This window comes from Pinus tabuliformis, chromosome 6, assembly GCF_031772625.1.
Source record: "Pinus tabuliformis cultivar Carrire ecotype Pingquan chromosome 6, CPIR1, whole genome shotgun sequence".
NCBI classification, from domain to species: domain Eukaryota; kingdom Viridiplantae; phylum Streptophyta; class Pinopsida; order Pinales; family Pinaceae; genus Pinus; species Pinus tabuliformis.
Genome location: NC_142292.1, coordinates 969921072 through 969935340, shown reverse-complemented (window position 1 = coordinate 969935340; position 14269 = coordinate 969921072). Strand labels below are relative to the sequence as shown.

Below are 14269 nucleotides of genomic sequence, written 5' to 3'. Positions count from 1 at the left end.
GGTCTTAAGGGATATAGCAACAAAAATCCTTCATGTCTCCTTGGTGCTTCTAAAAGAGTCAATTAAGTTTCCTAACGTTTCAATACCATTTACTATGTTGGTGTTTACATCTCCACCTAGTGGTTAGGGGTTAGGGTTGGGAATTTATTTAGCTGGTGATGGTGGGTTCATGTTCTATCATATGTATGCTCCATGATAACATACTTTATGGGTTACAATTTAATAAGAAATAAAAATATTTTTTAATTTTCTTCTTAATTTGTAAAATTTAAGATGTTCAAACATAGAAATTGGTTAAAGAAACCTACATTGAATTGGAAGGAATCATGAAGAACATATCTCCATCAGTACCAAAAACAATTAATGGTGATAATATAAAACCCCCTTGCCCTTGTCACATTCATATGCACCCATCCTCTAAACAATGAATGGTGATAATAGAAAACTCCCTTGTCCTTGTCACAATCATATGCACCAATCCCCTACGTTATAACTCAGCTTCTCCAACTAAAAAACACACACCATGTCTTAGGAAAATTCAAGAACTTGTGTCCACTTTTTTATTGTTCATGGATAGAGGAATACACATGTATTATTAATGTCTGTTCATTTTTAGAACATGCACATGTTCCTTCAAATCCAACTTGGTAATTTATTTGGTAAATTTAAATAGTGTTTTAGACATGATTGAGGATAATGTAAAAGAAACACATGCACACTTTTAAGAACATTTTATTCGTATGTGAGCACATTATTTTATTACACATCATCACTTTTTCACCCATCAAATTTGTACAAGGGCTTGTAAGCTTCTAACAACACTTCTTACTAATTCTACTTGAAATATATCATCATCAAAGGAGCATCTTCACTTGACAAGTAAGAAATCTATAGTTTATGTCTCAATCTACAATGACTTCTTTCTACAAGAAGAACAACAAATTTGTTGGGTCATCGAATTACCTTGCATGGAAGAAGAGAAAGGATTTGATCCTCATAGAAAATGAAGTTAGTGAATATGTCACAGGATCAATCATCAAACCTCCTCAAGAGCAATCTCAAGCATTATCCAAGTACATGAAAGGAGAAATAAGAGCTCGAAGAATCCTCGTTGATTCAATCAAGGATTCACTCATCCCTTATGTAGAAAAATTGAAGACAACGAAAGAGATCTATGAAAAGCTGGTAGAATTGTTCTATGTAAGTATTGTGGGAGAAATTATACCATTGAGAACCAAACTTTACAAGCTAAAGGTATCAAAGGAATAAGGGGTGGCCTCATACCTTATGAGGGTATCTCAAATAAGAGACCAACTACAAGTACTTGGAGAAATAATGTTTGATCGAGAGATTACCACCATTATGCTCAATGCACTACCTGATGAATGGGGAAATTTTGTACCAAGCATCTATGGGAAGAAGGAAACCACTCCATTTAGTGATCTGTGGTCATTATGCAAGATTGAAGAAACTAGATTGAAGGCAAAGAATGATGTTGGGTCAAGCGAACAAACTCAAGCATTTGCAGCTATGGCAAAGAAGAAATGGAAGTCTCGAAAAGGATTTCAAAAGAAGATCGATATGTCAAAGTTCCAATGCTACGAGTGTAATGAATATGGGAATTTCAAAAGGAATCGTCCTAAACTTAAGAAGGACAACAAAAAGAGAAATGAAATAAATGAAGCCCATATCACCAAAGAAGTGAAAGGACTAGAAAATAAGAATTCAAAGAAAGAAGAAACCATAGACCTCCATTATTAGAAGGTCTCTCACACACTTAATCTACTTTCAAACATATTGAAGTTAACAGTCATAATGGAAAGCATCACACGTATGATAGGATGCATTATAGAAGAGACAAAGATGACATCATCATAGAGGCATGGAAGGATAGCCGAAGTAGAAGTTCATATGGTTGAAATTGTCATCATAATAGAAAGGAAGTAGCTCATGATATCATCATTAGAAGCATAAAGGAAAACCGTCCATATGGTTGGAGAAAGTCATCTAGCAAGATAGAAAGATCATCATACGTCATCATCATTATGGAGCATTTGCATAATAAGGATCATCAAGATCCTTCATTAGAAGGATTCACCATTCTTTGAAGAAGCAGGTGTTGCACAAATAGTCTACACTCCACATAGTGTACGATCCACGATTTAGAAGGATGATGGTGTGATGACAAAGATGTGCAGTGTGACAATTTGGTTGAAGTACTTTCATCTTCAATCAAGGAAAGGAAGTTTCTCGGAGAAAGTCTAGATGGCCATATAAAAGAAGAGGTCTCTATATATATTTGGTAACAGATAGATAAAGTCATCATATGGTTGTAGATAAAATGGGTAGAATGCTCTATCTCATGAGCATGATGAAGAAAACTCTTCCTTTACAAAGATACATGAAGGCATGTATACAATATGCCTTGAACTCTTCTACATATTGACAAGATGAAATCAACATAATATGACCTCATGAAGAATATGAGGAAGTTGGAAATCATGGTTCCTATGATGAAGGAACTATGCATAGAAGATCCTAAGAAAGCAATATGTGAAGAAGGTGAAAGAAGAGTTCGTGAAAGATGTATCTATAGTCATGTGAGATAAGATAAGTGATCAACATTTGATAACAAGAAGGATTAGCTATGACATCTCCATGGAGAAGGTATGAAGACCCTGATATGTATGTTGGAGAAGGAGAACCTTGGTAATGTATGTCTTGGAGATGGATTCATACAATGTGTGAAAGGATATTGATGTTGCTAGAAGCATATGTCATGACAAAGGGCCATCATAAAGAGGTGATGTTGATTTGATATTCATTTTTTATTTTTGATAGAAAACATTTGGTTGGGTTGTAACAAGGCTACCGAAAGAGGGTTGTAGAAGTTCATCTACAACTAAGATTGGATGGAAGATCCTGAAAGGAACATGACTTGGAAAAAGGTAGCAGTATAAAGGATAACCAGATGATGACTAAGGTCACTTCCCAATGAAGAGAAGGATGACATGACTATTGATTCAACACTATGTTTTGTTGAAGGTAAGTGATGGAGAAGATGGTCGATGCCACTAAAAAGTAAACTACCCATGCAAAACGCCTACTTACAGAAACCATCTAGTGTATGTACTGAAGCAACAAGAATGGATCCAAACATAAGTTTAGTTTAACCGAACTGGGGGTGAATTATATATTTACTTCTTGAGATCCGGGGGCTGCCCTGACCAACTCATGATGCCTCTTAAGAGGGGAAAATCACAAACAAAAAATGAGCAGCAACGTGTGAATTGAAACTCGGTTACCGCACTCAAGATAGAAACGTTGGTGCTTCCACTGCCATTTGTTTCAAAATTTTAGAAAGCTTTGGCATTATATAGTTGTGAGTGTTAATATTTTGTTTAATAACCACAATATTCCTAACCTGCACACATTTTCATGGGAGCAAGTTAGTATACATTTTATATTTTTTAGGGGTTTGAATTTGGTGGTAAAAAAATTATGAAATGGTGTATTTTTGTTATTTAAAAAGGAATTTTTGAATACATAAATGTCTTTAGGGTTTTCAAAAACTCTTAGGATATTTGAAATGCTTAAATTACAAAGTTTAAATTTAGAAATTATTACCAAATTTTGAATAAAATTGATGGTAAAAAATTTTTACCATCAAGAAATCAAGTGGGAGACAACTTTGCAGAAATTACTCCCATCTCTATTATACCTCGACTCACGGTTCGATCTCGGTGTCTCTATTATATCAAACCCCTTTCTTGAACCCTCACGGCCCCTCCTGGGCGGAACCCTACCGTAACTGTCCCTGGATCTCTCAAGTCTCCCATCGGTCTCGTGTTCAATTCTCTTCCTCGACATCCGGATTTCATCCATTGATTTTTCATAGCCAAAGCTCCGACTGCCACCATTGTAGCTTTTCTTATAACTGTTGGGTCGACTGATCTCCCCCTCCAAACCATTGAGTGATCACATCTTCACTCCCTCAGGCTCCATTCGCCCCCAATCTTTACTATTACCATCACCCTCCATCAAATACTCGCCATACGACCTCGGCCGCTTCATTTTGAACAATCAATAAACAGCCCGATCGGTTCACACGTTGCTACTCATTGTTTGTTTGTGATTTTCACCTCTTAAGAGGCATCATGAGCAGGTCAGGGAAGCCCCCGGATCTCAAGAAGTAAGTATATAAGTCACCCCTAGTTCGGTTAAACTAAACTTATGTTTGGATTCATTCTTGTTGCTTCAGTACATACACTGGATGGTTTCTGTAAGTAGGCGTTTTGCATGGGTAGTTTACTTTTCAGTGGCATAAGGTTAAGAAATTAAGGTTTAGGGTTTTAGGATCAGTTCTGGGCTTAAACATCATTTCAGGGTTTAGGATCAGTTCAAGGTTTAAACATCATTTCAGGGTTGAGGATTTATTGAGGGTTTGAATATGAGTTCGGGTCTTCAAGATTTAGGGTAGAAGTCTCAGCTTTATGCCAAGGTTTGGATTTCTTGAAGTTAAAAGCTTATTATGGTTTTGCTTGGTGTTCAGGTACATGGACAAGAAGCTTAACAGTGAGTCTCCGTCACTCTTAACCCCTAGTTTTAATGATTATTCATTAATATGCTCTGTCTATTATACTCTTTATTCTTAACCAATTTCTTTATATATTTATAATTTTTGAAAATACGAGAAAACATCATTTCTCCCAATGTATCATAGACAAGCAAGAACAATGGCTTCCTTCTATGGGTTCTAGTCGTAGCTTCGAAGGCCAGGGTAGTATTGAAACTTTGCTAGAAGTTTGAAATCATGAATCCCGATATTCATTGGTTTTGATATTGAGCTCAGGAAGTTAAATGAGGCACCCACTATCTCACCATGGCTGGGAATGTTGGCCATTGTTCGCTTGCTCGCGTTTCTAATCTTAACATCTCCAGATCATCTCCCCCCCAAGGCTGGTTGAAATGTAATTCGTCAAGTTCTGTTGGCACTGGAGAAAACACAGACCGTGCTTGCAGGGGTATTGTTACCCTAAGGCTTAACGACAAACTGTTGTACAATAAAACTCTGGGAAGCAAACAATCTCTTAGTTAGCACTAGTGAGATGTTTCCGTGTGATTCAAATTCAACAAGCACTAGTGAGATGTTTCCATGTGATTCAAATTCAATACTAGCTTGGAGGGCTAGCTGCCTTGAGATAGCATTTTAGACTCTCTTAATATATCATAGCAAGATCTGATTCCCTCGAGGGTCGAGGCTTTAAACTTTAGACTCTTTGGCTATAGGAACTAAAGATGGGGTGTTGGATTTCCCAGCTTATATGTTGAATTTCCACATTTCTAATCCCTAGGAAGGGCTTCCTAACTAAGTCCTATAAAGTCTAGACTAAGACAACTATGTTTAAGATTATTTTTTACACTGGGGTTTCTGTTAATCATATTTGTAAGTTGAATGATATTGGTGTATGCCTTAAAAAAGTAACCGTTGCTACATTGTCTCCCTTGCTACGGCTTGAGAATGTAATATTTATGCTATTTTATAAATATCAACATACTTAAATGTTTAACATTAAAAGGTAAAATGTGGGACCCCAATTTTAGGGTGTCTGGTCTTCAGACTCCTAGGACTTCACACAATCAATGTAGAAATTGAGGTGTTTTTAAATTTTAAGTAGACTCTAATTGTTTTATAGCATTTTAGCACTACATAAAATACATAAAATAAACAGTGCAACCCTAGTCTTTTGCATATTTTGTGTTGGGGAATCCCATGATGGTATTCGGCCTTAGTATGTAGTATTTACCCTATTTTATAAATATTAACATATGTAAATGTTCAACATTAAAAGTTAAAAGTGGGATTCCCATTTCAGGATGTTTGATGATAGTATTAGACTCATGGGACCTCACAGTGAAACTAACTGAGGTGACTTCATTTATTTTTAGCATTTTAGCACTACATGAAATAAATAGTGCAACTCTGGTCTTTAACATCCCGTGGGTTGGGGAATTCTTGGATATTGTAAGTCCAAAACATAGGAATTCGATTCTTGCATTGGAGAAACAAGAAAAGGCCTACTACACAGGGTTCAACTTAAGAGCATAGTGTTAAAAACTAGGACCAGTAACTGACCTGGTCCACCTATCATACAGGTTTTTAAACTAGAACAAGGAAAAACTGGACTAGTCAGATCATCAACAGGAGTGACATAAACATCATCTGGCTCAGAGTCTGAGGACTCCTCAAATTCCTCTGCAACCTGAGTAGTAGTAGTAGTTGTAGCAACAAAACTAGACCTAACGAAAGCATGAGTTGGTCGAGCTGCACGAATAGTGCTTCCCATTGGTGTTTGCCTTAGCTTGATTTAGCTACTGGCTCTAGTTCTACTGGCACTACCGGATCAGCTTTGGGATCACCCCTCACCTCCCCCAACTCCAAATGAGATGTGTGAGGCAAATGAGAGGGGATGTATGATTTTATAGGCTTGGAGGGGCTGTTTTTGGAGGGAAACAACGCCTAGTTTCCCAAAAAACCACTCACACCCACCCAAAAGTGCTCTGTGTGTGTCTGTGGCTGCGCATGTGCGAACTCTCAATGACCCGGTTGGGTTATGATGGAACCAGTTGGTTCATGCCAGTGTGGTACCAAACAACCAGTTCATGGTCGGTTTGGTACCAAACTGCGGTCTACCTTTGCCCAAAATGGGGTCATTGGTTGGGTTGACCTCTGAACCTAATGAATTGGTTGGTTTGACGAGGTAGCGGTTCAACCTGGCTGGGTTTTAAAACCATGCTTGAGAGATACATTGTTTGATTTGGCTACTCAGCGATGTACACTGAATGGTTCAATAGAAAACAATGTATCACGCTGATATCCATTTCACTACTATAGAATCTAGATTCTGATGACATTGGTGCAAACTCATTCACTATTCACAAATTGTTCTTCATGATTGTACAATTAAACATCAGAGTTTCCCGTTGCTTCTTTAACAGAGGCCTGTTCTGTGAAAAGAGACTCCTCCCTCTAGCTTCTTTTGTGAGGAGACTCTGCAAAGGCCGACTCGAAACACCCTCTGTTGTGCCTTTCTAGTAATATCTTGAAATTTTTGAATTTTAACTGTTCATTTAAACCACTTTGACTTTCAGTACTTTCTTTTCCATGATGACTTCAAAGCTGAAGAAGGTTAGGCTGCCAACATTGCCAGGTTGTCGTATGGTTAACTTGCATGGGCCTTTGGATAATAGTTAGCACTTACCTCAATAGTTGGGCTAAGGTTTAACTACACTATCATAAACCACTTTATATTTCCACAATGTGGGCACATTATACATTGTCATGGAAACTATGATGTGGCTAAGGTTTCACTACATTATCATAAGCCACCAAATAAACCCACAACGTGGGCACATCAGACATTGTCATGGAACCATGGTGTCAAATACATTGTGTCTGATTTATTTTATTTTTTGTTTACATTACTTTTCTTCATCATCTTATGGGAAGTTAGACACTTGTGCAGTTTGTCTTAACTAGTCAGCTTTCCAAGCTGGCCCAGTGGAATTTTGGATTGTGATGATTGGTGGGAATCAGTAGTGGATGAAACCTTCATTCTTAGTTGTTTCTCTTGGTTTTCTAATTTACATCAAACATATGAGATTTTAACTTTTTGTTTGTTTGTGATTTAATAATTTTTATTGTTTTCTGTGTTTTATGATCGTTACCTTTCCACCTTTTTCCAGCTGTCACAAGCTTCAGTACTAAACTTTGAAATAAAGACCTATAGAATCATTGAAGTTTCACTTAGTTTTACTTCATTAGTGGTTGATCATGCTCTCATAGCAAACTATAGGTGCAACAGAGAGTTCTTGAACTTTTGGCCTATAAAACAACACTTAGGTTGCTATTGGCAGAGTAAACAACTCTTCTCATATACATAAAGAAGATGACAGTTCATGACATGCATTGGTCTCAGTTGAGTATCTGCAATTGTTAAAGTGCAACAATTTTGAAACAAAATTGCAGTTACTATAGTCAATATATATCACAAAACTCTAGAGTATTGAATATTAATAGATCAGATATGTTACTACTGTAGAAAACTGCAAAAAAGTGTGCAAGAAAGTGTGAAATGCCCACAAGAGACATTTATAATGATGGAACTATTTTTACGTTACCTTGGAAGTTGATACAAATACCTATTCCCCGAACTGCTGGTAGCTTATTAAATATATTGCATGGAACAAGCCATTTTCTTTAAGGCTATCCTTTCCTGCTGTATGATTTGTCAGTTGTCTTGTTCTCATTGTTTCGTGCCCACCAAACCCATCTGATTATAGTAGGGATCTACTCTTTAAGTTATTTACAGTGATTTCCTCATCGGTCCTTTGCAGTTAGGAGTGTGGTGGAAACTAAAGCCTAACTCTAGGCATTGATTGTATTAACTTTCCCGCCTCTAGTCTGTCAGCAATTATTTTTTCTCATTGTTTGAATACAAGATGTTACTTCACAAGTTCTTGAGATCTTTCTTGAGAAATTAATTCTCTTTAAAGCATAGTGTGCCTTTAGTTCCTCCTAAAAAATATATCTTCCTCTAATGTGTTAAGAAAACACTGGTAAAAGCAGAATAGAACTCTCATTCTCTCCTAATAGCTTGTGCATGTTACACTGCACGAATTTGCTTACATACTTCATGTTTACGACATTACTCAATCTTTGCAAACTAACGTTCTCATCTTCTATTGAAATAAACCAGATTGGATAGAGCAACTAGATGATGATAATGAAATCTAACTGCCATGCTCAACAATATTTCAGTGATTTCCCAATCCTTATAAACTTGGAGTGCAATAAATAGTTCTTTGCCTAGTCAAGATTAAGATATTTTCAATGCCATTAAGATTAAAACCATTTCCCAAGCATTCATCTTTAGGATTGGTGCCTTTTGAATCTTCCTTGACGCTATTCAAATGTCTTAGGGATTCAGATCTAATGAATATAGGTGCTCGCTAAATTATCCCTTCTCCCTCAACCAGATGAAAAAGTTGACTTATGACATATTCAAAAGATATGATTTAAGCATATATAATTTCTTTCCCTTGAGAAAGTATATGATGTTACTATAGAATATTTATGATTTCACCCTTTCTGGGTAACTATTACATAGTTTAGAGAACATTTGGTTTTGCAATTTACTTTCCTGTTCAATTCTGACTTGATTGATACACGTGGGAATCCCAATAAGAAAATTGTGTTGTCTGATAAACATTTGTGTTAGTGTTTATTAATTTGTAGATAGTTACCTACCGTATATTTTATCCCTTTTGCTTCATTTCCTTTTGCTTGGTTATGGCTGTGATGATGTTTCCTTTTCTGTTTTACTCGTAGATTGCATTTTCAATGATACTTAATTTCTTTTGGATGATAAGAAGTCTGACATCTAATTCCATTGTTTTTTAGTTGCAAGGAAAGGCATTTTGATCTCTTTAAATTTATGAATTCAATGGCTTGTATATTTTGCCATGATATCTGTACATGACAAATTTGCTTGCCTAACCACAATAGAGGTAGAGAATAAGAATAGGCAATTATTTTTTAGTTATTGTTTCACTTTTCTAATATATTGAAAATTAATTTCAGAATTCAATAAATTTGAACGCCAATATAGTGGTGGTTGGTACTCTACAAGGATTTGACCAGTTCATGAATTTAGTCCTGGATGGTACTATCGAAGTAAATGGTGTTGGCCCTCAGTTTTGGTCCATTTTTGCTTAAGGATTCTTACTTAATCCTTATATTTTCCATCCATTTTCCATCACATCCATCTCATTTTGATGTATTTTATGCATATTCAGGTATTAAATTTTAATTTTGCAATTTCTAGAAGTTTTATGAAAATTAAATTTCAAGTGCAATTTTGGACAGAATAAAAAATTCCCGTAATAGCTATGTGGATGACATATTTACAGGACACTTGGGCTCGGGGTAGATACATGAATGGGAATATTGGGGACTAGGACTGAACTAATTCCAATTGGTTCGGTCAAAACAAGCTTTATCAAGCCCGATCAAGGCTGGTCAAACATGACTAGTCATCCAGAAAATCCCTAGGAAATAGGGAAGTTTTATGATTTCATGGGATTGTCCATATTTCTAGTGATAGATTGGATGGATTCAACTTGGATAGATGGATATGAATAGATATAGTTGTTAGAGAGACTTTAGATCAGTTTGTTTCATGATCTTCTATTTAAGCCAAGACTTTGAAGGCTTATGATATGTAATTTTTATATAGCTTTATGCTGAGACATTTGAATATTGGAGATTAATTAGAAGAACCTGTTCTACTTTCATTTTGTTGTTCATTGGTGTGGATGAGTGACTGAAGTTTCAACATTTGATAGCAGCCTCAAGTGTGCAAGGCAAGGGTGGAGGGCCCCCACTCCAAGCTAAGTACACTTCATTGTTAACTAGCTTAATTTTCATGAACTAGTTTCTTTAGATTTGTTTACTTGTTTTGTTTTAGATTTTCTTATTTGAATTAATGTGTGATGATTTATATTACTGATGAATCTTAGTTTGTTTATCATTTTAATAAGAAGGGACAACAAAGTGTTCAAGTTGAATTCTCCTTCTATTGAATTAATAGATCAAAACTAGAATTCATCTTTGTTACATTCAAGCAGTTTTATGTAATTTCAGTTTTCCAATGATAGCATAATGATGAATGAATTGTGATGAAGAATACCCAAAGATCTCTTAAGTTAAGAGTCTCCTTCATTGTTTATTTATGCATCTTAAGCTATTGTTAATTCATGATTTCTGATTTCTATTCATTAAGTGATATTGAAGGAGAAGGACACAAATGGATCTCTTAAGTTAAGAGCCACTTCATCTTTCATACATTGCAAAAGTGAATTAGAAATTGTTAAAATAGGTTTATATTTGTAATATGTACTTCCTTAATTCTTCAAATTTTATCTTCTAAGCTTGAGTATATTTGATATTTGTACACTGTGGACTTGCCTCCAAGTTTTACAAACCTGGATTGATAATGAATACTTGTGTTAATTTGTGTTAGTAAATTAGCTCAACATTTTGGCGCCGTTGCCAGGGATGAAATTATCAGCATAGTCAAATAGAAATATAAACAAAAACACTAAAAATTTGATAATAATAAAATACATTTCTTTTGGTTATGTTTCTTTATGCCTAGAAATAGAGATCCTCAAGATAGATTTATTAAAAAAAAACCCCCATCAATAGAAGTAGGACCATCAAAGATAACAACACCAGTTGCTGGTAAACCAAGAATTGAGGAATTGGAAGAAAAACAAAGAACAAGAAAAAGATTAACTTTAATTGAAAGGCAAACTTTGTTAGCCTAGGAGGTGAAAAGAAAACAAACTCCAACAACAACACCTACTTCAGGAAAACAAAAAGAATTTGTTAAAGAAAAACAGTCCATTTTTGAGTCCATAGATCAAACTATCTTTGAACAACTAGAGCCTTAAGATGATATTGAGATAACTAAAGCTATGGCAGAAGAGGGGCATGGATCTGTTATTCTTACTCCCAAACAAAGACTTGAATATGAAAGACAACAAAGAGAGTGGAGAAGACAAAGAGAGGAAGAGGCAAAACGAGAAAATGATAGGAAAGGAGAAGAGGATAGGAAAAGACGGGAAGATGATGGTGATCAAGAAGCTACTTTTGGCTTTCCAATATTGGATACAAATGCAGTATTAGGAGAAGAGGTAAAAATGAAAAATATTCCACCTTCTGTATTACCTAATTTTTATGGAATGTCAACAGAAGATCCTGATTCCTTTATGTTTGAATTTGACATCTTGTGTAGAACTTACGGATACACCGATGACACATGCAAACTTCGTCTCTTTCCTGCTACATTGAAATCAACAGCCTTAAAATGGTTCATGGGTTTAGGAGAGCAAACAATAGCTTCTTGGGATGAAATGAAGTCAATATTTCTTAAAAAATATCAAGCCTATTGTAGGCCTAGGTGTTGACAGGAAAAGTGTCTACTCAGAACGCCCCTATCCCACTAAGGTGTGACAGTACCTTAGAAACAAACAAGGAAAACTACTTTCGTATTCTTCTTTATGAACTATAAACGAAGAGGAATAGGATGAACCAACCTGTGTCTTGCACTAGTCCTTTGATCCAATCTCTCTCCTCTTTGGCAGCTTCCAACTACCTGCTCCCTTACTTGCCCAGCTTCACCAAGTTCCTGCAAGTTCACAGAAGAGGAAAACTACACAAATACATGGATTTATATTCATAAATAGCTTAGGATCAGATTTAAGCTAAACATGCAAATATAACAAAACATCACTGATACACAAGCATGTAGGAGAAACTCAAATAGTTTTATTGATATAACAAGAAGGTCCAGGAGGAGTTACAACCGATGATTCCTGATCCAGCATCAACCCCCCAGCAAAGGAATCCCCTCTTCACCTCCAACAAAGCATAAATCACCCAATACACTGATCTCTATCTCAAAACCAACAACAATTCTCTGCAATGTACAAAATTCCAGCCCCTGGATCTCTGGGATGAGGGATCCATATATAGATGTATGCAAAGAGGATGAGTCAGCTTATGATTTGACTAGTGGCCTCTCTCTGTCAGTTCTTGCTTCCACTTGGAGACTGAGAGCCTCTTACTCATCCTTGGTAGAACTCAGTGAGGCAAGTGTCTTTGGGGAAGATTCTGGAAGCTTCCATTGTCTGTCCACCTCGCGGAATGACACTGCCATGTGTCATTTCCCACTCAGCGGACCCTGGTAGTGCATTTAGGTGTGTTGCAATGCACCTAGCTAGTGTACTGGGGTGCTATGCAATGCAGCTAGCTAGTGGAGCAGCTGAAATGATCCTGATTTGACTGATTCTGAGCAGTTTCTGCTGGAGAACTTCTGGGAGAAGCTGTAATCGATTGACCTTGTTCCTCTAGGGGTAGGAACAACACTTTTAGGGACTTAGGATCCCTTGGTTTAAGGACATTTCATGCTTAGATCTGTAAGGCACAAAAATGTCTATAATAGTTGCCCCCTAAAGTATGAGGCCGTTTATCGGGTGAAATGCTTTATTAGGAGGATCCGAAGTTCTTTCAATGCTGGGAGGAGACCTGTAATAAGATACAATACAATACGTTATCTTCATACTGTTTTCATGATCTAGCTGAGGCGGGCATTCCCATGCTCAGCTTTATAAATTCATTTTTATGTACATAGGATAGACAATTGTCTAATGGTAGACTGATGATTCTGATGAAGTCATCATCCTTTTGGTAGGATGATTATCTGTGCTGCAATGTTGTACATGTCAATGTTTTTATTTTTCCTGAATATATATCGCAGCCCGGATGGATGAAACTAGATCTGGGGTCTTCAATCTCGTCCGATCTTCACTCGAAGTACAAGTCGATCCATGTGAGAAATGTTTTGAAGTCGAACATGGAAAGACATCGCTTGATTACCAGTCGATGATGTAAACTGTTAACAAGCGCGAGAGGAATCACCGATAATGATGATTACCTCAAGGTACTGCAGTACAATTCACGTGGTGTGAATAAAGGACTTGGTGTCGAACACCACGTAAAATCTTTCGGTCGAAGGTCATTGATGTATACCTGTCGCCGGAAGTGAGAAACTTGCCATTGAGGCATGCAAGCTTCAAAGTACTGAATGGGGTGTTCCTAAATCAACTTCTTGGATAATGAGCTGATGTCGACAAGAAGCGATCCGTCAAAGGAGGGCCTTGATGAATCCCACATCAATGACACGGAACGGAGCAAATGATTTTGATGGAGGTGAAAACGATCTGATGATATATGGTTCAGGATGGCGGTCATGAAGGAATGAAGTATAATGTATGGTAGTGGATGGGACACGGGTGACTTCTCTGGATGACTTCTCTTGAACATGTCGGTGACACTTATGTGATGGATTGGTAGCATTTACCCCAAATGTGGATGGTATGGTGTGACCATGGTGATGTGACCGGCGAATGAAACAACCCAACCCGACTCAGGCACGGAGTGGAAGTGTCATGTTCAAGAGCGACTTGCTACCAATAAAGATTCTTTGAGTTTCTTCCCAATTTTTCCCCAGTCATTGCTGACCAGTACCTCTTTATTTTTGTCAAGCTTAAGGAGGATAACATATGCTTGTTCTATAATTTGCCCTTCGGGCAAACCCATCGCTATGTTTTAACGAGCCTAGCGATAGTGAAACTCGTTCTC

At 36.8% G+C, this 14269-nt stretch overlaps 1 protein-coding gene across 1 annotated transcript in view; it reads left to right on the top strand.

The window, feature by feature from the left end:
• The first annotated feature begins 4157 nt into the window (after positions 1-4157).
• The window catches only part of LOC149262219 (putative small nuclear ribonucleoprotein G), a 49356-nt gene continuing 39244 nt past the window's right edge, over positions 4158-14269 (top strand). Inside the window, exons 1-3 of the mRNA XM_089383626.1 lie at positions 4158-4192; positions 4553-4574; positions 9650-9756. Of these exons, the coding sequence (XP_089239752.1) occupies positions 4158-4192; positions 4553-4574; positions 9650-9756 (164 nt within the window). The remainder of the gene's footprint in view (positions 4193-4552; positions 4575-9649; positions 9757-14269) is intronic.